This window comes from Marmota marmota, unplaced genomic scaffold (genome assembly GCF_001458135.2).
Source record: "Marmota marmota marmota unplaced genomic scaffold, marMar, whole genome shotgun sequence".
NCBI classification, from domain to species: Eukaryota; Metazoa; Chordata; class Mammalia; order Rodentia; family Sciuridae; genus Marmota; species Marmota marmota.
This window is the reverse complement of record NW_026000005.1, coordinates 35,848,056-35,871,635: the sequence shown is the minus strand read 5'-3', so window position 1 is coordinate 35,871,635 and position 23,580 is coordinate 35,848,056. Positions and strand designations below refer to the sequence as shown.

Genomic DNA, 23,580 nt, shown 5'->3' with positions numbered 1-23,580 from the left:
CTTGGATGCCCTTAGATGGAGGCATGTATCTTCCAATTTAGGGTCTCTTCCTCCTCTCTTAGGCTACACCCCACATCATCTGTATAGGTTTTGGAATGATTAACCCTTATATAGTCCCCTGTGATTGCAGCCCTTGTTTTGTATTAAGTACCAATCTGAGAGAGGGAGAAAGAATCAGGGACCAGAGTAGTATGGCAAGTGTTTATTGATTTCCTCTAGGAGGAGAGCCCAGCACAGCCTGGCTGATTACCTCAGAGACTCGGTATTCTGAATTGCCCCTGTGGGGTCATTTTTATACAACATGAAGTAGCCCTGCACTTGGGCTGGACTGATCTGGGTTGTAGCTTGAAGGACATGATCTGCAAAGGTTTCAGCTAAAGAAGGTGCTTGCCCTGGATAGAACCTCTGGAACATCTGGATCAGCTGCCAGTGTGAACAGTAGCCCACGTACTCCTTCAGATCTACTCTCCCAGGGCGTATCAGGGCAGGGTCCAGCCTAGGAGGAGGAGAGTCACAAGCAACAGTCTCACTAGCACACCAAAAATGATGGTCTCCTCAATTTCCTAATTCTCCCAAGACATGGAATGGATTCTTCCCTCACTCCTTACCTATCAACATGGTTGGTGGTCATGAACACAATGCGTGCCTCAGTGGAAGCCACTCCATCCAAGGCATTGAGCAATCCACTGAAGGTAAGACGACCTAGACCTTGGTACTTCACAGGGTCTTGAAAAGACAGAAAAGCATGACCTTGCTTAAAATTAGCACCTCCTCCATTCACACCACAGTCCCTGACTCTAGTGCCTCACAGCCAACCCTAGGCATCCTGTCAGCCCTGTGGAATTCCATGTCCTCCCATTCCTCATACTCCTACACCTCACTATCCTCATTGAGAACCATCCCCCTTCCCTAACACCCTCACTTACTCTCTGCAGCCAAGTCTCGACTGAGAAAAGCAGCATCCACATCCTCCAGGAGCACCAGACTTTGCTGTGGAGCCACACTCAGCAGGTAATTGAGCCGGTCATCAGAGAGGCTAGAGTCTGTGAGACTCAGCAGGCAGATGCTATGTTCCAGTTCCCCAGCCAGGGCTGTGCTGTGAACATGAGGAGGTGGTAGGCAACTTGGGGACTATTCCTGGGTCCAGACCCTTTCCTCCTGTTGTGTCTCGGAGGCCCAATTCTCCCACTCCTTCCACATATCACATGCTTTTCCTGGCTCCTGGTCCCCAGATTCATTCCACTCTCCAGCCTCTTCTGCCCAGTTTTTCTACAAAGGCTGTTTTGCAGACTTGAGTGAAATTTTGACTACTCACATAAAACTGCTCTTTCCACAACCAGGGGGTCCATAAAGCAGGTAGCCACGTCTATAGGGAATACCTAGGGATACAGCCAAGATAAATAAGACCTAAAGTGAATTATATACCCTGTCTCACATGTCCACTTTGTTCCTAGCTGTGCCTCTTATTGGCCTGATGGCCTTGGTATGAAAAAAAAAAATCATAGGCAACTTTTCTTGCCCCTTCTTGTCTGGGAATTGAGCTAGAGGTTTACATCATTCCTGGCCAAAGACCAGCCTGTCTGCCTTAACAATATGGTTAGAAATAGCCTATCCCAGACCTAAGCTACTTCTCACCTCTGTCAATGTACCACTTGGGGTTATCAATGAATTCCCGGATGTCTCTGACAATTCGGTCAGCCAGACCATGCTGTAGAACCACAGAATTCAGTGGCCGCCGGCGGCGTGGATAGCCAAAGGGGCGCCATTCAGAGCCCACAGCTGTGTACATCACGGTCTTTCCTTCCTCCTGTTGCAAGGCTAGCTCTCGAGCTGTAAAAGGGGAGATAAGACAATGCCAATAATTCTCTCCAACATGGCTGTTCTTCAGTTAGACAGAACTATGCAATAAAGGCCTCCTAGCCCCATGTTCCCAAGGACTCACATCCTCTTATTCTTCCTCCCCAAACTGCTCTTCCTCCAATATCCAATGTCCCCATCCCTATAGCGCCCCCCCCCCCATTACAGCCTGCCTGTGCCATCCCACACCTTCCTCCAGGATGTTGAAGAAAATCTTGCGGTCAGTGCCCAAAGCTGTGAAGGTGACAGATTCCCAAGGAGTCCCGGTCTGCAAGTCTATCATCTGCATTTCTCGACTTCGTTTTACCTGGATCCATTTGCCCTGATACCTGAATAAGAATGGTCAAAACACGGGGTGAGTGAAGGAAAATGATAAAATCCAGCTCTCTATTCTTATATCAGAGCCCTCCCTGGTTCCCAGTCTTACCAGATAAAGTGGTTTCCAGGGCTGGGAACAAATTCAAACTTGGTGGAGATCCGACCACTCTCGTGCTGAAGGTATGAAGTTTCCACGCTGAGGTGCTGAGTACGGGTACTGTGGCGGGTAAGCCAGCTAAGCAACCAAGCATAGCTCCTGTCTCGAGCAGGGACTTCCAGTGTGATCATGTAATGGCGCCGGAATGCCACCAGGCCCAATTGGGCACCCTTTCGGGCCAGGGCTAGGGCTGTGCCCACACCAACCAGGCCAAATCCAGCCCCAAAGTAGGGATTGTCCTTCAGGGCCAGAACAAAGTCTGAAAGTGGCATCTTGAATGGGAAACAAAGAAGTTTACAGGCTCTCAGGCCCTATTGAAAGCTAGGGGTAGAGATGGGACAAAGCACAAAATTAGTTTAGAATCAGACTCCATTGAATGTCCCCAAACCTGCCCCACTCCCTTCTCCAGAAGTAGCAAGGACAGGTCAACAGTACTATATGTTTCAATATCCTTTTTCAGGGTAGGGGTAGTGTTGGAATGCAGACCCTTCACTCCATTTTGTCCTCCCATCAGCCTGCTTATATCTCATTTCCTGTCAGAGGACCATGTTTGGAAATTCCTTAAGCTCGAGAGAGCAATATTACCTGATTCACATCAGGATAATGGATGGGTAGAATTTTTGTGGTCCATGGAACAAGCTGAGAATTTTTTTAAAGTCAGAGGTTGGGGACACTAGCTGGAGTCAGCAGCAGTGGCGCTTCCACTAACTTGTCAGTGACCACATGCTTTACTTACCATGCATGAATAACATTCTTCAAATACCCTCTCTGTCCCCCACACATCCAATTCCTAAAGTCCTGTTTAGAGTTGAGACTTTTATTACTTCCCACCTAAACTTTCCCTTTAAAATTAAATTTTACTTCTGGAAGTGGCATTTTAATGGATCTTCAACTCTTGTATCACCAAACAGCTGCAAAGATCCAGATCGTTCATCATAAGGATCAGAATTCTCCCTACTCCAGCACTTTCAGTGGTTGGTTTCCAATAGATCCCTGAATTGGGTACAAACTCCTCAGTCTGGTACTCAAAAGCCTTCACAACAGCCACCCACCTACCTTTCTTGGCTTAACTCCTAATACCCTTATCCAACAAATAAGCAAAACACCTCCCACCTCCTTCCTCAAGCAATTCTCCCTGCATTTTCCCCAAATGAAATCCTGCCCACCTGCTATTTCGCCCATGGAGTCTTTCCCAAATTCAACCTAATAAGATTTGACTAGGTCTAATTGTAGATAATAAGATCATGAAGCCGGCAGTGGTGGCGCACACCTGTAATTCTAGCGACTGGGCAAGATAAGGCAGGAGGATCTCAAGTTCAAGGCCAGCCTCAGCAACTTATGGAGATCCTAAGCAACTGGTGGAGAACCCTGTCTCAAAAAATCAAAAGGGCTGGGGATATAGCTCAGTGGTAAAGTGCCCCTGGGTTCAATTATCAGCGCCGGGAAAAAATCATGAGGAATGGGAAGCCAAATAGTTTTTAGCACTCTTCCGACACCCCACCTCACTCCATTCCTGCCACTTTGCCCTGCCCCTGGCACGCAGAGCAGCGAATTGACAGCAGGGACCTCGGTTGAGGCTCAGAATGGGATCCAGAATTCCAAAACACCCATGGAAGATCATAAACAAAGCTCTCCTCTTTCACGGTCCAGACACCCAGAAACCCTACCGAACCCCTCTCTACACCAAGGCTCGAGCCTCCAGGAACGTGGTTTGGAGTTCTCAGTCACTCCACCCCCTTACCGCCATGACTCTCTGGCCCTTCGTCTCGATGGTATCGCCCAGCCGAAATTTGGGGAAGCGCCGTTCGGTCCCGCCCCCCGAATTTTTTAATCTACTTCCTGCCACGCCCACCAAGAACTTCTTGCCACTCTGCCCCACAACTCTCGATGGTCCTCCTTTGGCTTCAGGGAAAAGGTGGAGAGAAGAGAGAAAACCATAGAGTACCCACCAGCCAACAAGAGGTTGATAGAGTGGCCGCCATATGCCCGACGTCCTAGAGGCGGCTGGGCCGGGGGCGGTAGTACAAAAGGAGCCCTGGGAGGTCGCTCCAGCCGCTTTCTACCATAGAGATGCGGTTTCCGCCGGCGGTGGGTCTAGAGGTGAGTGAGCAGCTGCGAGGCGGGATCTGGGGGGAGTTTGGGTGGAGAGAGCTGGAGGCAAAAGTTTCTCGAGCTCCAGGATGGAAGTGGACCTGGACAGTGGGGACCCGTGGGAGGAGGTGCTGAAAGAAACACGCCGACGAGGGGGGCCCCTGCGCATCTCAGCGGCCGCTCGGCGCCTCAGCCGCGTCACCACTCTGGACCCCACCCGGGTACCCGCTACCGCTCCTCAGGACCACAGTCATGGTGGTGCTCCATCCCAAACCTTGCAGGTTACAAAACATCTTTCCCGTTCTGTGGCTCTTGTGCGCCAGCTCCCGTCCAACAGTGTGGATGCTGTCATCGCCTCCACTTTTCAGAGAGGAAAGCTGAGGCCCAGAGAAGCGTGGCGACTGCATCTGTCCAGGGCCACGCAGTGAGTCCGCCCAGCGGCAGGTGGGAACCCGTATACTTAGTGGCTCCTTGTTTCCCCAAGCCTTTCCTCTCCCTTAATTTGACCTTCCTTTTCCTCACTGCCATTGCCCGGAAGACAGATTCCCTTCGCGCCTCTCTCTTCCCCCCCCCGCCCCCGCCCCGCCTTCCTGCGGGTGAAGGTTCTCAGTGTAGACAGCGCCAAGTCCTCTTGGCTCTCCCCTGAGGCGGTGTACTGCCGAGCCAGAAGATCTCCCAGAGCCCAGTTAACGGGCAGTAAGCAAGCGGAGGCCGGTTTCCAAAGATATTCCTTCGGACCTCGGAAGTGCACCTCCCTGTCACCTTTGTGATCTGTTGTTTTGAGTTGAGTCTGACTCAATTTCATGAAATGATTGTCATTCTTATAAATTACAAAAATTACTTGGCTTAAAATTCGTGTGTAACGGGATATACAGTTTAATTGCTATTGGTTTCTTGGTTGTATTCCAGTTTGAGACCTTAATGAGTTTGAAATTTCTTGGTGTGTTTCTTTATGTGGGGAACCATTGGTTTCATATCTTGGTACTATATACTTAACTTTACTCTGATGTCCCTCCCTCTCAGTGGTTCTTCACTAGTATCTACTTGTCTGACTTGCATAGTTTATTGGTGGTTTGTGTTCATTGAAGTGATGTCAGTAAAATCTACTCAGAAAGTTCCACATCAGGAAGAGAAACTGATCGGTAAACAACAGTGCAGTGTGACAGAGTTTCTGATATGTACAATGTACCATCAGGACCCCTGAAGACTGAGAATAAGAGTGTCAGGAAGTCTTCAGAATGGAAATGACATTTGTGTAGCTTCTTTTTTAAATTTTTTTTTTAGTTTACATGGACACAATATCTTTTATTTATTCATTTTTATGTGGTCTGAGGATCGAACCCATTACCTCACGCATGTGAGGCAAGTGCTCTACCACTGAGCCACAACCCCAGCCCTGTGTAGCTTCTTAAAGGACAGTAAGGCACTGACTAGCCAGAGAAGAGATTGAAAAAGTGCATCAAGCTGAGAGGTAAAAAGGTATGCGAATAAAAGAGAGTATGGTGCCTCCAGAGAATGGCACATCATCAGGTTCAGAGGTCTATTAAGGGCAGAGGTGGAAACCATGCCTGGAGAAATCAGCAAGAACCAGATTGAGATAGAAAGGCCCTATAACCTCACTGAGGAATGAGAGCATCAAGAAGCAAAAGGGAACTGGGCATGGTGGCTCATGCCTGTAATCTCAGAGGCTCAGGAGGCTGAGGCAGGAGAATTGTGAGTTCAAAACCAGCCATAACAAGTTGGCAAGACACTAAGCAACTCAGTGAGACCCTTTTTTTTAAAGGGCTGGGGATGTGCACATGTTCAGTGGTTAAACACCTGTGGATTCAATCCCCAGTACCAAAAAAAAAAAAAAGGAAAGGGCATTTGAAATCCTTTGGCCCCACCCAATTTTGAAAACTAAAACTTAGTTTAAGATTTGACTCACTTCGTATCAAGAAACATAACCTGATATGTTTCTTATGTTGGCCAAAACTTGTTGGCTTTCTCCTAATATTGACTCTATTATACATATATTTTTATGTAAACTAAATCTTTTTTAAATTAATGTTTATATATAACAGCAGAATGCATTATAATTCTTATTACACATATAAAGCACAATTTTTCATATCTCTAGTTGTATACAAAGTATATTCACACCAATTCGTGTGTTCATACATGTACTTTGGATAATAATGTCCATCACATTCCACCATCATTTCTAACCCTATGACCCTATTATATTTTTTTAAAATTTGTTTTAGTTGTAGTTGGACACAATATCTATTTTATTTATTTATTTTTATGTGGTGCTAAGGATTGAACCCAGTGCCTCACAAATGCAAGGCAAGTGCTCTACCACTGAGCTACAACCCCAGTCCATTGACCCTATTATTTTTATACATTTTGTTCTGAACATGCTGCCATAAAGAAAATGCCTAAGTTGGAGGGCACTGGGCTGTGTACACACACAAACTGGGAAAAAAGTGAGAACTCTAACCACATTTTGTTTTTCTTTTGGTTGGTTTGTCAGCATTTAAGAGGCCACAGCACACAAATCAATGGTGATGACAGACCCTGTGTTGGACTCACAGCCAGCCAACAGTACTGTGGAGATGGATGGACTGTGCCCTGAGCTATTGCTGATCCCCCCACCTCTCTCTGACCGTGGAATTCTGGGACCTGTCCAGAGCACCTGTCCTTCTGGGGACACTGCACCTTTGCCTGCTGACCCAGACTGCCTGCTGGTAGAGGCCACAGCTAATGAAGAGGGCCCAGGGAACATGGAGATCATAGTGGAAACAGTAGCTGGAACCCTATCCACAGGAGCTCCTGAAGAGACCCCAGGTACAAAGAATTGCTAGCAGGCTAGTGGGACAGGCAGCCTTGAGGTTTTGTGTGTTCTGTTTTTATCCTTCTGTATGGATATGATTGGAGCATAAAATAGTATGCTATTTTTATACTTTGAGATGTTGTATTTTGGTTTGCAATTGGAGCCCGATGATGGAAGGCTGGCAGATTACTGCACAATCTTGAACCAAGCTTTTGGCAAAGTCTCTCCTTTAAGGGATTCTTGTCTGCTAGGCAGGATCCACAAGGGAAGACCTTTCTGACACCTGCCCGATCCTGGCTTGTCCTTACTCTTAACAATCTTCACAGATTCTTTACCCATATTGACCTTACACCCAGAAACTGCAGCCAGGGATTAGGCAAAAGCCTAGCCTGCCTCCCACCCTGTAGTTGGCAGGGCTTTCCAAAGGTAACTGGTATTTCCTTGCTCTAACTTCCTGTGTATAATATACTTCACTCATTCAAAGCATGTTAAGAGGAAGGGTTGAGCTGGGCATGGTGGTACACATGGCTAACGCAGGAAGATTGAAAGTTTGAGGCCCATGTGGGCAACTTGTTGACCCTGACTCAAAAATAAAATTAAAAACGGGGCTGGGGATGTAACTCAGTTGTAGAGGTCTTGCCTGGCATGTTCAAGGCCCCAGATTCAAGTCTCCAAAAGTACTACAAATATAACTACAGTTGAGCATTTTTATCCTAGGAGAAAGATTCTCCCCCTTTTCCTACAACTTCCTATTTTTCTGAAACTTACCTATTTTTTGACTGTCATCCTCTAGCTGTAGTTTTCACCACTTCCTTGGCAATGTAATGTAGTGACAAAGAATACTGGGAAAGATTGGCTAATTTGACCATATAGTGTTTCTAACCTTCTCTGCAGTGAAACAACAACAACAAACCAAAAATTGGTAATATATAAAAAAGAGTTAATATCTTTAAAATTCAAAGATCTGCACAATAAGAAAAATAGTTTTCAAGAAAGCAAAAAAGAAATTTCTCTTCGCTTTGCTAAATAAGAAGTAAATATAGTCAATAAATGTATGAAGGATGTTTAATCTCACATAAGTAAATTCCATAGTTAAAAATAACTATATGAGGCTGGGCACATTGGCACATGCTTATAATCCTAGTGGCTCAGGAGACTGAGGCAGGAGGATCATGAGTTTAAAGCCAGCCTAAGCAAGAGAGAGGCACTAAGCAACTCAGTGAAAACCTGTCTCTAAATAAAATACAAAATAGGGCTGAGGATGTGGCTCAGTAGTCGAGTGCTCCTGAATTCAATCTCTAGTATCCAAAAAATAAATTAATTAGTAACTATATGAGCTGGGCACAGTGGTGCACACCTGTAGTCTCAGAGATTTAAGAGGCTAAGGCAGGAGAATCACAAGTTCAAGGCTAATCTCAGCAATTTAGCTAGACCTCGGCAACTTAGCAAGACCCTGTTCTCAAGCTCTAAGGTTGGTGACATTTTGTTTCTCAACTTTGGCAAAAGTTAAACAATTTAGGTATTACCTTAAACAAAAAATTAAAAGTTAAACAATTTGTATAATGTTGGTGAGACTGTGAATTACAAATTATGGCGAATATAAATTAATATATTTTTTGAAGGTTAGTTTAGCTACATAGCAAGGTTTACAATGTGCATACTCTACCCAGTAATTCTATTCTGTCTTATAGAAAAATACACATGCACATAAGGATGGGGTTACGTAGGGAAGCTTTATTTGTTCTGGTTTGATTTATCAGTGTTTTGAAATTCCATGAACTGGACAAAAATATGAAACAGATTTATTGATAGATAAAATGTCATTGTTATATAGCAAGTGAGACAAGAAAAAAATTTTTAAAAAAAGCAAATTGTAGGATAATGACCACAAAAGGGCTGGAAGAAACTGGGTTTGGTGGCACACACCTGTTCTCAGGAGGCTGATACAGGAGGATCATGAGTTCCAGTCCAGCCTGGGCAACATAGCAAGACCCCCATCTTTTTAAAAAAAAAGCCTGAAAAGATAGAGACTAGCAACTCAAGGAGGCTGAAGCAGGAGGATCGATCACAAGTTCAAAGCCAGCTTCAGCAATTTATCCAGGCTCTAAGCAACTTAGTGAGACCCTATCTCAAAATAAAAAGAGCTGGGGGTGTTGCTCAGTGGTTAAGCACCCCTGCAGCCAATCCCTGATACCAAAAAGAGACCAGACTATGGGGATAATTATTCCTTTGCATACTTCTTATCATTTATTTTTATTTTTTTTATATTTATTTTTTAGTTTTTGGCGGACACAACATCTTTGTTTGTATGTGGTGCTGAGGATCGAACACGGGCCGCACGCATGCCAGGCGAGCGTGCTACCGCTTGAGCCACATCCCCAGCCCCGACTTCTTATCATTTAAATTGTTGCATTGAACTTTTTTTTTATATTTATTTTTTAGTTTTAGGTGGACACAATATCTTTATTTTATTTTTATGTGGTGCTGAGAATTGAACCCAGTGCCTCACACATGCTAGACGAGCACGCTACCACTTGAGCCACATTCCCCAGCCCTGCATTGAACTTTTTAAAAAAACAATTAAAAAGAAAAAAAGGACCCACAGAATAAATGTAGGACAGTCCTGTATCATTTATTACAAATATTTTGATACTGCATATATATGTCATTTATTACAGATATTTTTATATTGCATATATATTGCAGATACATCTCTCTAGTTGTCATTGTTCTCTTTTGGAAGTTTTTAATCTATTATTGCCTTAATGCTTCCTAGATTACATTGATGTTTGTTCATTCATTGAACACAGTTATTAAGCACCCATCTTGTGCCAGGTATTATGCTAGATACTAGGAATCCAAACACATGTACCAGATAGACTGACCCTGATCTATGGGCTTATAGTCTGCAGAGCCAGTCTTGAAGTCCATATGCATTCAGTGAATATGAACAGATTCACCTACGTTTCTATTAGTAACTAATTCCTATGAGTCTTGTTCAATCTGATTCTATTCCTTTCTCTGTCGGTCCTCTGCCTGCAGGTGTCCTGGTAAAGGTGGTGGAGGTGTACTTCTGTGAGCGCTGTGAACAGAGCTTCGCAGAGCCCACTCTGCTGTCCCTACACCAGTGCAGTGAGACCCACATACAGTCCGTGCAGGGCCTGTCTAGCCCCCCAGGCTCTGTAGAACTGCCCTCCAACAACCTCACCCTTCATGGCCCTCTGCAGGGCCAAAGCCTGACAGATAGCCCCCTATTATGTCCTGTATGTAGACAGGAGTTTGCCCAACCACAGGCCCTGAAGAACCACTTCAAGATTCACCGGGCCACTCCTGACACCTTCTCCTGCCCAGAGTCTGGCTGTGTGTTCTCTGCTGAAGATCGCAAAGGTCTGCAGCACCACCTGAGGCAGAACCACAGAGCAGTCCCTGTGCCATGTTCTTTCCGTGGCTGCTCCCTACTTTTTGGGAGCCAGCAGGGCATGGAACTGCACCGGCAGACCCATTACCCTTTCCACTGCAACCATTGCAGCTTCATAGGCTCCAACATCAAACTCTTCCGGCAGCATCAGCAGAGCCATGGAGCTGTGACACAGGGAGAACGTTCTGCTGTTCAGGGCCTTCCATCCCAGGAGCTGCCACCAGGTATGAATGAAGCCAGGGATCCATCAGTGCCCTGCCTAAAATATAGCCACAGTTGATCTTATAGAAGACACACTTATTTCCAGTGCCATGAATGACTTTCTAAACAGAAAGTCAGGAGGATAGAATTCCTGGAGAAGGATAGAAAGGCATCTAGAAACCTTGACTCATTTAGAATATACGGAACAAAGAGGAAGTCTTGGTCCATGACACTGAGTGAAATTCAGCTTAGTCTACATGTGACCTGAAGTTACTTAAGTAAGTCCTTAGAACTTACTTTCTAAGGACAAAAGTAAAAGTGCCCACCACTGGCTGTAGCCACAAATGCCTGTAGACTCCCTGTAGAGCAAATGAGATTGGGCAGGAGAAGCTGGGGTTATTTTTAAAAGGAACCTTCAAGAGGAATGGCACTTTATTAATTCCTATTTCTTTAATCTCAAAAAACAATAATAATAGCAACAACAACAACAAAAATCCCCAATGTTGGGTGAGTAGAGAAATAAGTGAGAAAAAAGAGGCCCAGAAGAGGACAGATTTATGATGAGAGAATTTGGCTTGCTGAGATCCACTCAAGGTCTAGGGCCTAAAGGAAGACTGTTTTCCTGGGAACCAATCATACCTTTAGTCTGAGTCAGCTGTTGAGGGATAAAGGGATACATTTGAGGAGCAAGATGTGGTCTTGACTCACTAAGTTGAATTTCTTAATAGAACAGTTGAGCTGTAAGGGTATATTCACCTGCACTGAGCCAACCCAGCCCTTATCCCTGGGAACCTGAACCAGAGAAATATAATCTGCCCTTCTCTACCTCTCAGTCCCTATGACCCCAGTGACCTCAAAACTCTAGGCTTCAAAGGGTCTGAGGCTGCTATTATCTGAGATTTGATTTACTTTAAAGTGATTACTACTGGTAGCTTAGCTCCTAGTTCATATCCCTGTCTTGATTGGGCATATACTTAACTATTTACAACCCAAAATTCCCTTCTGCTTAAAGGGGAGGGGGTGATTCTGCTAAGCAGTAAATGGAGAAATACAGCATTTAGTGCTGTTATTGGCTCCCTATGGACTTCATTAAATTTTATGTGTCTCCAGCTCCCAAACTGCCTCCAGGAGCAGGAGAACCTTCAGAGGAAGCAGATACAACTGTTCCTGGGCGGGTGTCAGCTGAGGAGGAAGAAGTAGAGGAAGAAGAAAGTGGCACCCATAAGGTCTCTCAGAAAGCTCTGGATAATGGCCAAGGGGCTCAGCAGTTTGAAGGTAATGACATCATGAGTGAGCTTGAAGCTCTTGATGGTAGGGAGGAATACATAGTGGAGAAGCTGACATGGAGGCTCTAGGGTTTGGGTTTCTAACCTTTGGTTCAGATCATTCTTTTTATTCTTCCTTGACTCAAAAGTCAAGTGGAAAATGTTCAACAGACCCAAGATTCCAGTAACACAGGGTAGAGGTAAATAGAATTTGTTCTAGGCTAGTTTACCTCAAGTAGAAAGCTCTTTTGCAAAATGGAAATTGTGATGTCATAATATAAAGATACCAGAGGTTATTGATTACCAGCAGCCCCTTTTGCCTGGTATTGAGCTTCTTAGGGACTTTTTTCTGAATCTTTGCTTCCCAGGTTTTCAGCTCAATAGTCTCTCTGAAACCCATCCCAAAGGGAGCATATTTACTGTCAGGTGAATAGGAAAGATCTGACTGTATTTATTATCAGCTCACTATTATCTAGAGCCCATTGAACTAGGGTTCAGAAGTAAGAGTATTTTATTGTCTTCCCTTTTGCTCATTCCCTTTGGGGCTTTTTTCCTTCTATCCAACCCTGACACCTCTCTCTACACCTATAGCAGGCAAGAACAAGAATGGTCCATCCAGGTTGTTCTTTTGAGCTGCTCTAAAGAGAGGCTCAAGAACATTGGATGACTGAGAGAAGCACTTGAAACAGGCCTGAGAAGTCCCTGTGTTTTGGTTTCTCTTAATACTTTTGAGTTTCTCCCTCTTCTTTGAGGCTACAGTGTTTTGAATCTATTGTTTGGGTTCTTGGAGACACCACAAAAGGTTTGCATCTGGGCTGTTGAAGAATATTGCTCTTACCTCTCTGTATTCCATCCCTCCAGGGGATGTGACTTCTAGCACGGAATGCCTCTTCAAGACACACATGTGCCCAGAGTGCAAACGCTGCTTTAAGAAGCGGACCCATCTGGTAGAGCACCTGCATCTCCACTTCCCAGACCCCACCCTCCAGTGCCCCAACTGCCAGAAGTTCTTCACCAGTAAAAGCAAACTCAAGACCCATCTGCTGCGGGAGCTGGGCGAGAAGGCCCACCGCTGCCCACTGTGTCAGTACAGTGCAGTGGAGAGAAATGCACTCAACCGCCACATGGCTAGCATGCATGAGGATATTTCTAACTTCTACTCAGACACCTATGTCTGTCCTGTCTGCCGTGAGGAATTCCGCCTCAGCCAGGCACTCAAGGAGCACCTCAAGAGCCACACAGCAGCAGCCGTAGCAGAGCCTTTACCCCTGCCCTGTTTTCAGGAGGGCTGCAGCTATGCAGCCCCTGATCGCAAGGCCTTTGTAAAGCACCTGAAGGAGACCCATGGGGTGCGGGCTGTGGAGTGCCGCCATCACTCATGTCCCATGCTCTTTGCCACAGCTGAAGCCATGGAGGCCCATCACAAGAGCCACTATGCTTTCCACTGTCCCCACTGTGACTTTGCCTGTTCTAACAAGCACTTGTTCCGCAAACACAAGAAGCAAGGCCACCCTGGCAGCGAAGAACTGCGCTGTACCTTCTGCCCCTTTGCCACCTTTAACCCAGTGGCCTACCAGGACCATGTAGGCAAGATGCATGCTCATGAGAAAATTCACCAGTGCCCTGAGTGCAACTTTGCCACTGCCCACAAGAGGGTGCTCATCCGACATATGCTGCTGCATACTGGTGAGATGGCTTCCATCCATCCTTAAGATAATGTAATAATGATGATGGTGGTGATGTGTCTAACATAAGCTTTTACTGTGTACCAGACATCACAGGAAGGGCCTTACATACATTGTTTAACTTGGCCTAGAATTCCTAAGCACTGCTTTAGTATCCCAAGTTTACAAATGAGCCATAAGTTGAGTGTCATTTAAATAAAGTGGTCAGGCTAGGATGTGAATCTAGGCAGTCTGAGTCCACAGCTTGTGCTCTAACCGCAATACAGTTATGCATCATCCTTAGGCATGGGATGATGACCACCTAGCCTATTGGAATAAAGAAACCCAGACCAGGACAGATGCCTTCCTTTTCAATTCAAGTTTGGTGATATGCTGTGAGAGACAGGAGGCAAGATGACTGAACATACATACACATGGGCTTCCAAAGTTGGGGCATTCGTGACACTGAAATAAGATCATCCCTAATGACCTGGAAGTTGTATTTGTTTCACCTCAGATTCTTTAATCCGTTGCTAGCATTTTAGATGCTAAATAACAACAGAATCATGCTTCCTGCTACAGCATCATCCCCTTTGGAATCTATATAGAGACCAGTGTGTCAAGAGGACATTAAGAAACTTTTCACCATGTCAGGCATGGTAACACACTCCTGTAATCCCAGCGACTGGAGAAGTTGAAGCAGGAGATCGCAAGTTTGAGACCAGCCTCAGCAACTTAATGAGACCCTGTCTCAAAAAATAAAAAGAGCTAGGGATGCAGGTCAGTGGTAGGAGACCCATGCCCTTTTGTGTGAGTCCCTGAGTTTAATTCCCACCACTAGGGAAAGAAATCTGGTTTGGGAGGAGAGTTTTTTAGACAATTTGGGGCACAAAGCCACTGTTGTTCCCATTGAATAGTTCATTTCTTTACATGATTTTTTATAAAATTTCTTGTTTCTGAGGCCTTTCCTAAAACTTACGTCTGTACACTATTGTATGGTTTACAAAGATCTTTCATGTGTACTATCCCATTTATCAATCTTGTGAGCAAGACGGGTAAAGACGAGAAAAGAGACAAACTATGGGAAGTTAAATTTAGACCTACTTTAAGGTCTCACAGTTAGTGTCAGAACCAGAACTAGCATGCCATGTTGCTTGCATTTCGCTACCGGGAAGGGGGCTGGGTAGAACAAGGCCCCCAGCCTGGTCTTGACCAACTCTTGGACACCCCATCCTTGAATTCACTCTGAGAACCACTGACAACTTTGGGATATCTCATTTAATATTCACATGAGCCATAAGAGGTCAGTATTTTTTGTTGCTCCCTTTTTAGAGACCAGGAAACTGAGACACATAGTAGGAACCAACACTTAATAACTCTCTGATTTCTCTGTGCCTCAATTTCCTCATCTATAAAATGAGAGTGATAATAGTACCTGCCTTATAGGCATGTTATGAAGATTTAGTGAGGAGGCTTTTTTTTTTTTTTTTTGTAGTTGGTCACAATACCTTTATTTATTTTTATATGGTGCTGAGGATTGAACCCAGGGTCTTGCACATGTGAGGCGAGTGCTCTACGGCTGAGCCACAACCCTAGCCCCGTGAGGAGACATTTTTGTAAGTGCCCAGAAAGGTGCTTGGCCCATACTGGGTACTATGCAGATATAATGCCTGTAGTTGGGCATTAATACTTATTATAATATTGAAATCCAGAGACAGGGTTTTTTGTTGTTGTTTGTTGGTTTGTTTGTTTTTGAAACGGGATGAACCCAGGGTGCTCTACTACTGAGCTTCATTCCTAGCCCTTTTATTTATTTTATTTTATTTTTAAATTTTTTTTAATATTTATTTTTCAGTTTTTGGCGGACACAACATCTTTGTTTGTATGTGGTGCTGAGGATCGAACCCGGGCCGCACGCATGCCAGGCGAGCGCGCTACCGCTTGTGCCACATCCCCAGCCCTTTATTTTATTTTGAGACAGGGTCTTACTAAGTTGCCAGGACTGGCTTTGAACTTGTAATCCTTTTGCTTCAGCCTCCCAATTGCTTGGATTATAGGCATACTCCATTGCACCCAGCTAGTCAGTTCTTAACTACTGTTCTGTTGCCTGATTTTTTTTCTCTCTGTTCCAGAAAACTGAAAGGAATGGTCTAAATGGAACAATTGGTCATTAATGCCAGTAAGCTATGTAACAAATCAAGAATGGACTTCAGACCTAGTTTTGAAAAGCTCAGTCTTTCTCCTTTCCATTTGTTTAGGAGTTTGGGGAATAGTTGTCTGACAGGGCTATGAAGCATTCTTGATTGTTGTGAGGCTTTTAGTATCTCAAGTTACATATGAAGTTTTTGCCCCTGCCTGGCATCAGGGCAAACTTGCTAGAGGAAATGGTCTGGCCACACATGTGATCTGTGTCTGACATGTGTCCTCCCCTCTCATCTCCACTTCCCACATAAGGTGAGAAACCTCACAAGTGTGAGCTGTGTGACTTCACCTGTCGAGATGTAAGCTACCTATCTAAGCACATGCTCACCCACTCCAACACCAAGGATTACATGTGCACTGAATGCGGTTATGTCACCAAGTGGAAGCACTACCTCAGCGTGCACATGCGAAAACATGCCGGGGACCTCAGGTACAAATACACACATGCCTTGGTCCCTATCCCAAGAAACTTATGCCAAGTTAGTCTTCTCTTAGATCCAACTTCTAGCCCCACTGCTTTTTCCATTTGCTGGAGAGTTCCTCCTAATGCCCTCTGCTCCCCCCATCTCAACTCTGTCACCTACAGGTGGCTAGCCCCTGTGCCTGTAGCCCAATTGCATAGTGAGCACTCTCTGAGCCCAGGGGAGAGAGTTTAGACCTAGAGGAAAAGCCTAGAGACTAAAGTGTACTTAAGTTCTCATAGACTGGTCCTGAGAAAGTGGATAGGATCTCTGTTTATGGTGCCATCCTAGCTACTTCCTAATCCAGGAAGCTGGTAGGAGCTTTCATGCTTCCATGGGAGAATGGGACCTAGACATAGAAACCTGTCTTGAAATGCTGTATTCATGTCAGTGGATGGTACTGACCCATTATTACTTTCCTTGAGGAAGCAGTAGAGAGTAGGTCTTAGAACACCAGCCCTGAAGCTAAGCTGTCTCTGCCTCGCTTCTTTTGGAACAAACCTCAAGCAGGTTATTAACTTTCATGCCTTGACTTCCTCATTTGTAAAACAGAAATGCCTGTTTCATGGGGTAGTAAAAAGGTGGGTTAAATTAGATGATGCATGTACAATACAGAGTTTAAAGCTTGCCATGGAAAGTTTTTATTCAGAGACTTTTAGCTCCTGCCTCCTTGTGATCACCCTCTTTTCCTCCTTGTCAGATACCAGTGCAACCAGTGCTCTTATCGCTGCCATCGGGCTGATCAGCTGAGCAGCCACAAGCTGAGGCACCAGGGCAAGTCCCTGATGTGTGAGGTATGTGCCTTTGCCTGCAAGCGAAAGTACGAGTTGCAGAAGCATATGGCTTCCCAGCACCACCCTGGCACACCAGCCCCACTCTACCCCTGCCGCTACTGCAACTACCAGAGCCGCCACAAGCAGGCCCTGCTGAGCCATGAGAACTGCAAGCACACCCGTCTCCGTGAGTTCCACTGTGCCCTCTGTGACTACCGTACCTTCAGCAACACCACACTTTTCTTCCACAAGCGCAAGGCCCATGGCTATGTGCCTGGAGACCAGGTCTGGCAGCTCCGTGATACCAGCCAAGAGCCTGGAGCAAGGCAGTCACTGACACCACCACCAGACTCAGAGACTTCAAGCCAGCTATCTGCCCAGCCTGAGGGACCAGGCCACAAGCCTGACGTGGATCCCACCTTGGATCAGGCTCTGCCAGAAACAAGTGAGGAGGTCATCACTCAGAGACAGGATGGCAGTGAGGCTTCCCATGGGAATGACCTGGTTGGCAGCTCTAGCCCAGCAGAAGTGGAGGAGGGCAGCTGCACGCTACACTTAGAGGCCCTGGGAGTAGAGCTGGAACCTGTGTCTGAGCCATCTCTCGAGGAACTCACTGAAACAGCCCCTGTGGAGTTCAGGCCCCTGGATGCCTCAGTGCCCCTAGGACTGGAAGGACCTGTGCTATCCAGCTTTGAAAGTGTTGGAACTCCTGGCTTGGGTGCTGAGGAAGAGCCCATTCTGGAGAAACCAGAGTCTGAGTCCCCCAGAAATCCTTCATCCTCAGAGGAGGCCCCTAATAGCTGGGTGGGAACCTTCAAAGTAACTGCACCTGCTGAGACGGCACCTTTGCCTCAGTTGCCCGAGACAGAGTCATTACTGAAGGCCCTACGGAAACAGGACAAAGAGCAAGCAGAGGCCCTAGTACTGGAGGGGCGTGTGCAGATGGTAGTGATCCAGGGAGAGGGGCAAGCCTTCCGCTGCCCACACTGCCCTTTTATCACTCGCCGGGAGAAGGCTTTGAACCTGCACTCCAGAACAGGGTGCCAGGCCCGCCGAGAGCCCCTGCTATGCCCTGAGTGTGGGACAAGCTTTAAGCAACAACGTGGACTCAGCACCCACCTGCTGAAGAAGTGCCCTGTTTTGCTTAAGAAGAACAAGGGCTTGCCTAGAGCAGACACTCCCATCCCCCTGCATCCTCAGCTCCCAGACACCAAAGCCTCAGAGGATGCCAAAGATGGGAAGCCCCCACCTGTACCATTAGAAGTAGAGCTGTTGCTTTCAAAAGATGCTCCTTCTGAAGTTCCCAGGGAGCCAGAAGTAGAGGAGCCTCTCACCACACCCTCTATTTCCCCAGCCCCTCCTATAGGGAACTCCTCACCCACAGAGACCCCAGAGAAGTTCTACTTTGAGCAGGGCAAATTTCGCTGCAACTCATGCATGTTCCTTTGTTCTCGACTCTCCTCTATTACCTCTCATGTGGCTGAAGGCTGCCGAGGGGGACGTGGCCGGGGAGGAAAGCGAGGTTTGCCTCAAACCCAGCCTTCTCTTTCCCTACAGAACAATGAGAATTCTGCTCCCCTGAGTAATAGGAATACACAGTCCAGCCCTAGTAATGGGGACACAACTCTGACTCAGAAGCAGAAGGGGGCACTCTTCTCCTGCCCCACATGTCCTTTTCGCTGCCAGCAGGAACGGGCCCTGAGGACTCATCAGACTAAGGGCTGCCCCCTTGGGGTGTCTGGAGAGCTGCACTGTGGCCTCTGTCCATTCATTGCTCCTGCTGCTGCTGCCCTGAGACTCCACCAGAAACGGAGACACCCTACTACAATCTCAACCCGTGGCCCCCGGCCTCCCCTGCAGTGTGGGGACTGTGGCTTCACCTGTAAACAGAATCGGTGCCTGCAGCAGCATCGGCAACTCAAGCATGAAGGGGTGAAGCCACACCAGTGTCCCTTCTGTGACTTTTCTACCACCAGACGGTACCGATTAGAGGCTCACCAGTCCAGACACACAGGTGTTGGCCGTATCCCCTGCAGCTCCTGCCCTCAGACATTTGGTACCAACTCGAAACTGCGCCTGCACCGGTTAAGGGTACATGACAAAACACCCACCCACTTCTGTCCACTCTGTGACTATAGTGGCTATCTTCGCCATGACATCACTCGCCATGTCAACAGCTGCCACCAGGGCACCCCAGCCTTTGCCTGCTCCCAGTGTGAGGCCCAATTCAGCTCAGAGACAGCACTTAAGCAGCATGCTCTGCGCCGACACCCTGAACCCCTAAACCCTGCTCCTGGCTCTCCTGCAGAGGCCACTGAGGGGCCCCTAAACTGCTCCCGCTGTGGCCTGCTGTGCCCCAATCTCGCAAGCCTGCGGGGACACACCCGTAAGCAGCACCCACGGCTGGAATGTGGGGCCTGCCAGGAGGCCTTCCCTAGCCGGCCAGCCCTGGAAGAGCACCGGAGGCAGCAGCATTTCAGCCACCGCTGCCAACTCTGTGACTTTGCTGCCCGGGAGCGAGCAGGTCTGGTGAAGCACTACCTAGAACAGCATGAAGAGACTTCAGCTGCACCAGCAGCCTCGAACGGGGATGCTGGCCAGCCCCCTCTGCGCTGCCCCTTTTGTGACTTTGCATGTCGCCATCAGCTCGTGCTAGATCATCATGTGAAAGGGCATGGGGGCACTCGGCTCTACAAGTGTACTGACTGTGCTTATAGCACCAAGAACCGGCAGAAGATCACATGGCACAGCCGCATCCACACTGGGGAAAAGCCTTACCGCTGTCACCTCTGCCCATATGCCTGTGCTGACCCCTCTCGCCTCAAGGTAAGATCTGGGCTATGGGACAGGGAATGGAAGGAATGCAGGCTCTAGTTTCTTTAATCCTGACCCTTCCAAATATTAGATCTGTGATTGGACAAGTTCCTTATCCTCTTTAAGGCTCAGACTCCCCATCTATAAAAAAGAGATAATATTTACCAACTTCATGGGGTCATATAATAATACAATTCTTGGGGCTGGGATTGTGGCTCAAAGGGAAAGCACTTGACTAGCACGCAGGAGGCACTGGGTTTGATCCTCAGCACCACATAAAAATAAAAAAATAAAATAAAGGTATTGTATTTAACTACTTCTAAAAATAAATATTTAAAAATAAATAAATAAAGATATGTGTCCACCTATAACTAAAAAATAAATATTAAAAAAAATAATATAATCTTTAATACATGCTTAAGAAGAACAAGGACTTGCCTTGTGATAAAGACATAATAATTTATATGTGCATGGTAGTGCACACCTGTAATCCCACCAACCTGGGAGTCTGAAGCAGGAGGATCACAAGTTCAAGATCAGCCTCTGGAATTTAGCAAGACCGTATCTCAATAAAAAGGACTGGACATGTAGCTCAGTGGTAAACTGCCCAGGATCCCCCCACAAAAAAAAAAAAAATTGGGGAGGATAATCTGGATAATAACGCTAACATTTATGAGCAGTTACTATAATGCCTAGTACCATGATTTTAATCTTTTCAAAAATAAAGAGATATAGATACTTATTCTATTCCCCATCTTACAGATTAGTAGACTGAGAATTATGGGTTAGCTCACCCAGTGACTGTCAGTGTCAGAACTGAGATAGTCAGGGAAAGCCTAGAGAAGGACTGAATAGGTAAGGTTGATAACAAAGTGACCATTATGAGGGACCCAGTTGGTAAGGGAAGTAGAGATGAGATGAGATTAAGGAGCAGGGTTATCCACCAATGGTTTCTCTGCCTACTTGTCCCCGCTTCTATATCCAGTGAGTGCCAAGGGGAGCACATGTTCTGCTTTTTGCTCTTCCCTCTTCTAGTACCATATGCGGATACACAAGGAGGAACGGAAGTACCTGTGTCCTGAATGTGGCTACAAGTGCAAGTGGGTCAACCAGCTCAAGTATCACATGACCAAGCACACAGGTGAGTCTGTGATTTGGGTTAAAGGATTCTCCCATTCACTATCAAACTTGACTTCACCCAGGTGGTGTATGTCCTTGCCCAGATTCAGGGCCATCATTGATTTTTATACTGAGGGTTCAGGTAGGCTGGGAGTGTGTGTACCGGAATGGTACACACTGAATACCTGTCAGAAATAGGACAGAGTAAACCTGAGAGTCTGGGCATCTGTACTTGGCAGATTTCTCAGGGATTGTGGTGTAAGGTCACACCCCCCCCATAGAGAACCCCAACTCAAACTTGAGTGATTGAGGACAGGTCTACCTGATTGTATACAGATATGATGGAACTATCACAAATAAGAAGGAGAAAGAGGAGGGCTCCTTTGTGCTGATGTGGTTCTCTGAAAAAGGTTAATGATTGCCTTTGATTATTGCATATGGTTCCCCCATATGTGGAGGAATTGATCAGGTGCATTTCAAGACCCTCTGCTTCTATGAATGATGATGCTTTCATTTTTACCTCTTCCCTCTTAAACATTTTCTTTGACTTTTTGAGTTGAACAAGGAACTGTGTTTAAGTGTGTTTTCAAATTCTGTGACCAAAAGAGGGCTGGACTTTCCCATTTGATAACCTACCATATTTGATACTCATTACTATCAGATGGCTAGTTGGTTAGAGGTCCAGTTAGTTATCGGTATCATTGGGCTTCCATGTATTCAAAGAATGTGTTGAAAGAATGTCAAGACTGGAACATTCCAAAGATAATGGTCATTAACTTGCCACTTCTGTCGTTTATATCCCAGTATGTATCCACAGTGACTCTTATGACCCATTGAGCCTTGTCTGTCCCCCCTTCGATGGTGATTTATTCCCTGCCTTTAGGACTGAAGCCATACCAGTGTTCCGAGTGTGAGTACTGCACCAACCGGGCTGACGCACTGCGTGTGCACCGGGAGACACGGCATCGAGAAGCACGGGCTTTCATGTGTGAGCAGTGTGGCAAGGCCTTCAAGACGCGCTTCTTGCTGCGCACCCACCTTCGCAAGCACAGTGAGGCCAAACCCTACGTGTGCAATGTGTGCCACCGTGCTTTCCGCTGGGCTGCTGGCCTGCGCCATCACGCCCTTACCCACACAGACCGCCACCCCTTCTTCTGCCGCCTCTGCAGCTACAAGGCCAAGCAGAAATTCCAGGTGGTCAAGCACGTGCGCAGGCACCACCCTGAGCAGGCTGACCCAAACCAGGGTGTGGGCAAAGACCCCACCACTCCCACAGTGCACCTACATGATGTAAAGCTGGAGGATCCCAGCCCTCCAGCTCCTGCTGCTCCTCCCACTGGACCTGAGGGCTGAGAGCCTGCTACCACTAAGACAGGAAGAAAGTGTGGTAAGAGGTGTGCATACTGGGACCAGAGTTAGCCTGAGGAGCTCAGGGCCTAAGAAAGGACTGGCTTTGCGGTGTCAGTGCGACTGGAAACCACCCCCTATCCCCACCCCCAGGACTCTGGACATAGTACTTTGAAATGAACAGCTATATGAGAGAGAGACATGGACCAAAACAGTGATTTCTTCTTGAAGTGCGCAGTGTTTTTAACCTGTGAATTTCTAGTTTCTTAGAGACCCTGGCTATAAGATCTTGGTTTTATCCACTCTGTCTTCTCTTCTTACTGTATCAAATCCTATTTTCTTTCAGCACCTTCAAAACAGTTGTATCTAACTGCATGTGCTGTTATGCCTGATGCTCTATAAAGCATGTCAAACAGAATGACTGCCAACTTATAGACTCATCCAAACTCCTGACTTGGCATTTCTAGGCTATGATCTTGATCTGCCCTGTCCCCTCTTAGACCTCTGCTCCTCCTTTATCTCTTCTGAATTCAGTCGGAAACAGGTTCTGAAACAGAACCAAGTCTGCCTTCTCTGTCCTTAAGCCTGTCCTGATGTTTTCACTTTCTCCCTATTTCCAAGCCCCTCTTTCTGCTTGTATAGAGGGAGGATTGTCACTCACTAAGCCTCCTCTTGGAAGCAGCTTTAATTCAACATAAATCCTTAGACTGGCCCACAACTGCACTTATGAGGGAAAGCACAAAGGCACTGTAAAAAGGCAGGTGATTGGGAAGGTAAATCTCTCATTCAGAATTCTCACAGTGTAATTACTTCACTATGTATTTGATCATCTGAACTGAGACACTCTGGGAAAATCAAAGAAGATGCCATTAATATTTATTCTGGGACTCAACAGATTATAAACCAGGACTGTTTTAGGCAAACTTTCCAGGAGGGCCAGATCACATAAACCTTTGTCTCCTTTTGCCCTACCTCTCAGAAGCCTCTCTTTTGTGTCCTTCCTATTCAGCACATGCAGGAATGTCCCCGGAAAGCTTGGTTTTCTTTTCTCTGACCCATCCGACTACCCAAATGTCCC

General features: G+C 46.4%; 3 protein-coding genes across 14 annotated transcripts in view; 1 reads left to right on the top strand and 2 right to left on the bottom strand.

Annotated features, from left to right (window-relative positions):
* Window positions 1-187: 187 nt before the first annotated feature.
* On the bottom strand, window positions 188-4,420 carry LOC107138700 (mitochondrial chaperone BCS1). 8 transcript variants are annotated; one of them, XM_048808561.1, is made up of 8 exons: window positions 4,282-4,420; window positions 2,285-2,653; window positions 2,047-2,186; window positions 1,636-1,830; window positions 1,316-1,379; window positions 927-1,096; window positions 609-726; window positions 188-496 (listed from the first exon to the last, which is right to left on the bottom strand). In XM_048808561.1, the coding sequence occupies exons 2-8, from the start codon at window positions 2,602-2,604 to the stop codon at window positions 247-249; spliced, it is 1,257 nt and encodes a 418-aa protein (XP_048664518.1). In that variant the 5' UTR covers window positions 2,605-2,653; window positions 4,282-4,420; the 3' UTR covers window positions 188-246. The 8 variants fall into 8 exon arrangements, with proteins under 8 accessions (XP_048664518.1, XP_015336872.1, XP_015336873.1 ...); XM_015481386.2 differs by lacking the exon at window positions 4,282-4,420 and adding an exon at window positions 4,074-4,189; XM_015481387.2 differs by lacking the exon at window positions 4,282-4,420 and adding an exon at window positions 3,834-4,059.
* On the top strand, window positions 4,294-23,473 carry Znf142 (zinc finger protein 142). 5 transcript variants are annotated; one of them, XM_048808546.1, is made up of 10 exons: window positions 4,294-4,432; window positions 4,705-4,847; window positions 6,939-7,252; window positions 10,281-10,880; window positions 11,968-12,132; window positions 12,984-13,808; window positions 16,241-16,418; window positions 17,150-20,048; window positions 21,072-21,177; window positions 22,039-23,473. In XM_048808546.1, exons 3-10 carry the CDS (start codon window positions 6,967-6,969, stop codon window positions 22,506-22,508), a joined length of 5,529 nt encoding a protein of 1,842 aa, XP_048664503.1. In that variant the 5' UTR covers window positions 4,294-4,432; window positions 4,705-4,847; window positions 6,939-6,966; the 3' UTR covers window positions 22,509-23,473. The 5 variants fall into 5 exon arrangements, with proteins under 5 accessions (XP_048664503.1, XP_015336866.1, XP_048664504.1 ...); XM_015481380.2 differs by having other exon boundaries at window positions 4,705-4,867; XM_048808545.1 differs by having other exon boundaries at window positions 4,372-4,432; window positions 4,747-4,867.
* Window positions 10,787-23,580, bottom strand: part of Plcd4 (phospholipase C delta 4) — a 39,004-nt gene continuing 26,210 nt past the window's right edge. The window contains exon 16 of the mRNA XM_048808553.1: window positions 10,787-10,915. The gene's annotated coding sequence lies outside the window, so the exon portion shown is untranslated. The remainder of the gene's footprint in view (window positions 10,916-23,580) is intronic.

What these genes read in the sequence shown, in the direction of transcription:
- LOC107138700 (XM_048808561.1), bottom strand. Translation starts at nt 2,604, where the DNA reads ATGCCACTTTCAGACTTTGTTCTGGCCCTGAAGGACAATCCCTACTTT. An exon ending in CTTCAACATCCTGGAGGAAG is followed by an intron (nt 1,831 to 2,046) that starts GTGTGGGATGGC and finishes CCCCTTTTACAG; the next exon opens with CTCGAGAGCTAGCCTTGCAA. An exon ending in ACCACCAACCATGTTGATAG is followed by an intron (nt 497 to 608) that starts GTAAGGAGTGAG and finishes TCCTCCTCCTAG; the next exon opens with GCTGGACCCTGCCCTGATAC.
- Znf142 (XM_048808546.1), top strand. Translation starts at nt 6,967, where the DNA reads ATGGTGATGACAGACCCTGTGTTGGACTCACAGCCAGCCAACAGTACT. An exon ending in ATCCCAGGAGCTGCCACCAG is followed by an intron (nt 10,881 to 11,967) that starts GTATGAATGAAG and finishes ATGTGTCTCCAG; the next exon opens with CTCCCAAACTGCCTCCAGGA. An exon ending in AGGGGCTCAGCAGTTTGAAG is followed by an intron (nt 12,133 to 12,983) that starts GTAATGACATCA and finishes CCATCCCTCCAG; the next exon opens with GGGATGTGACTTCTAGCACG.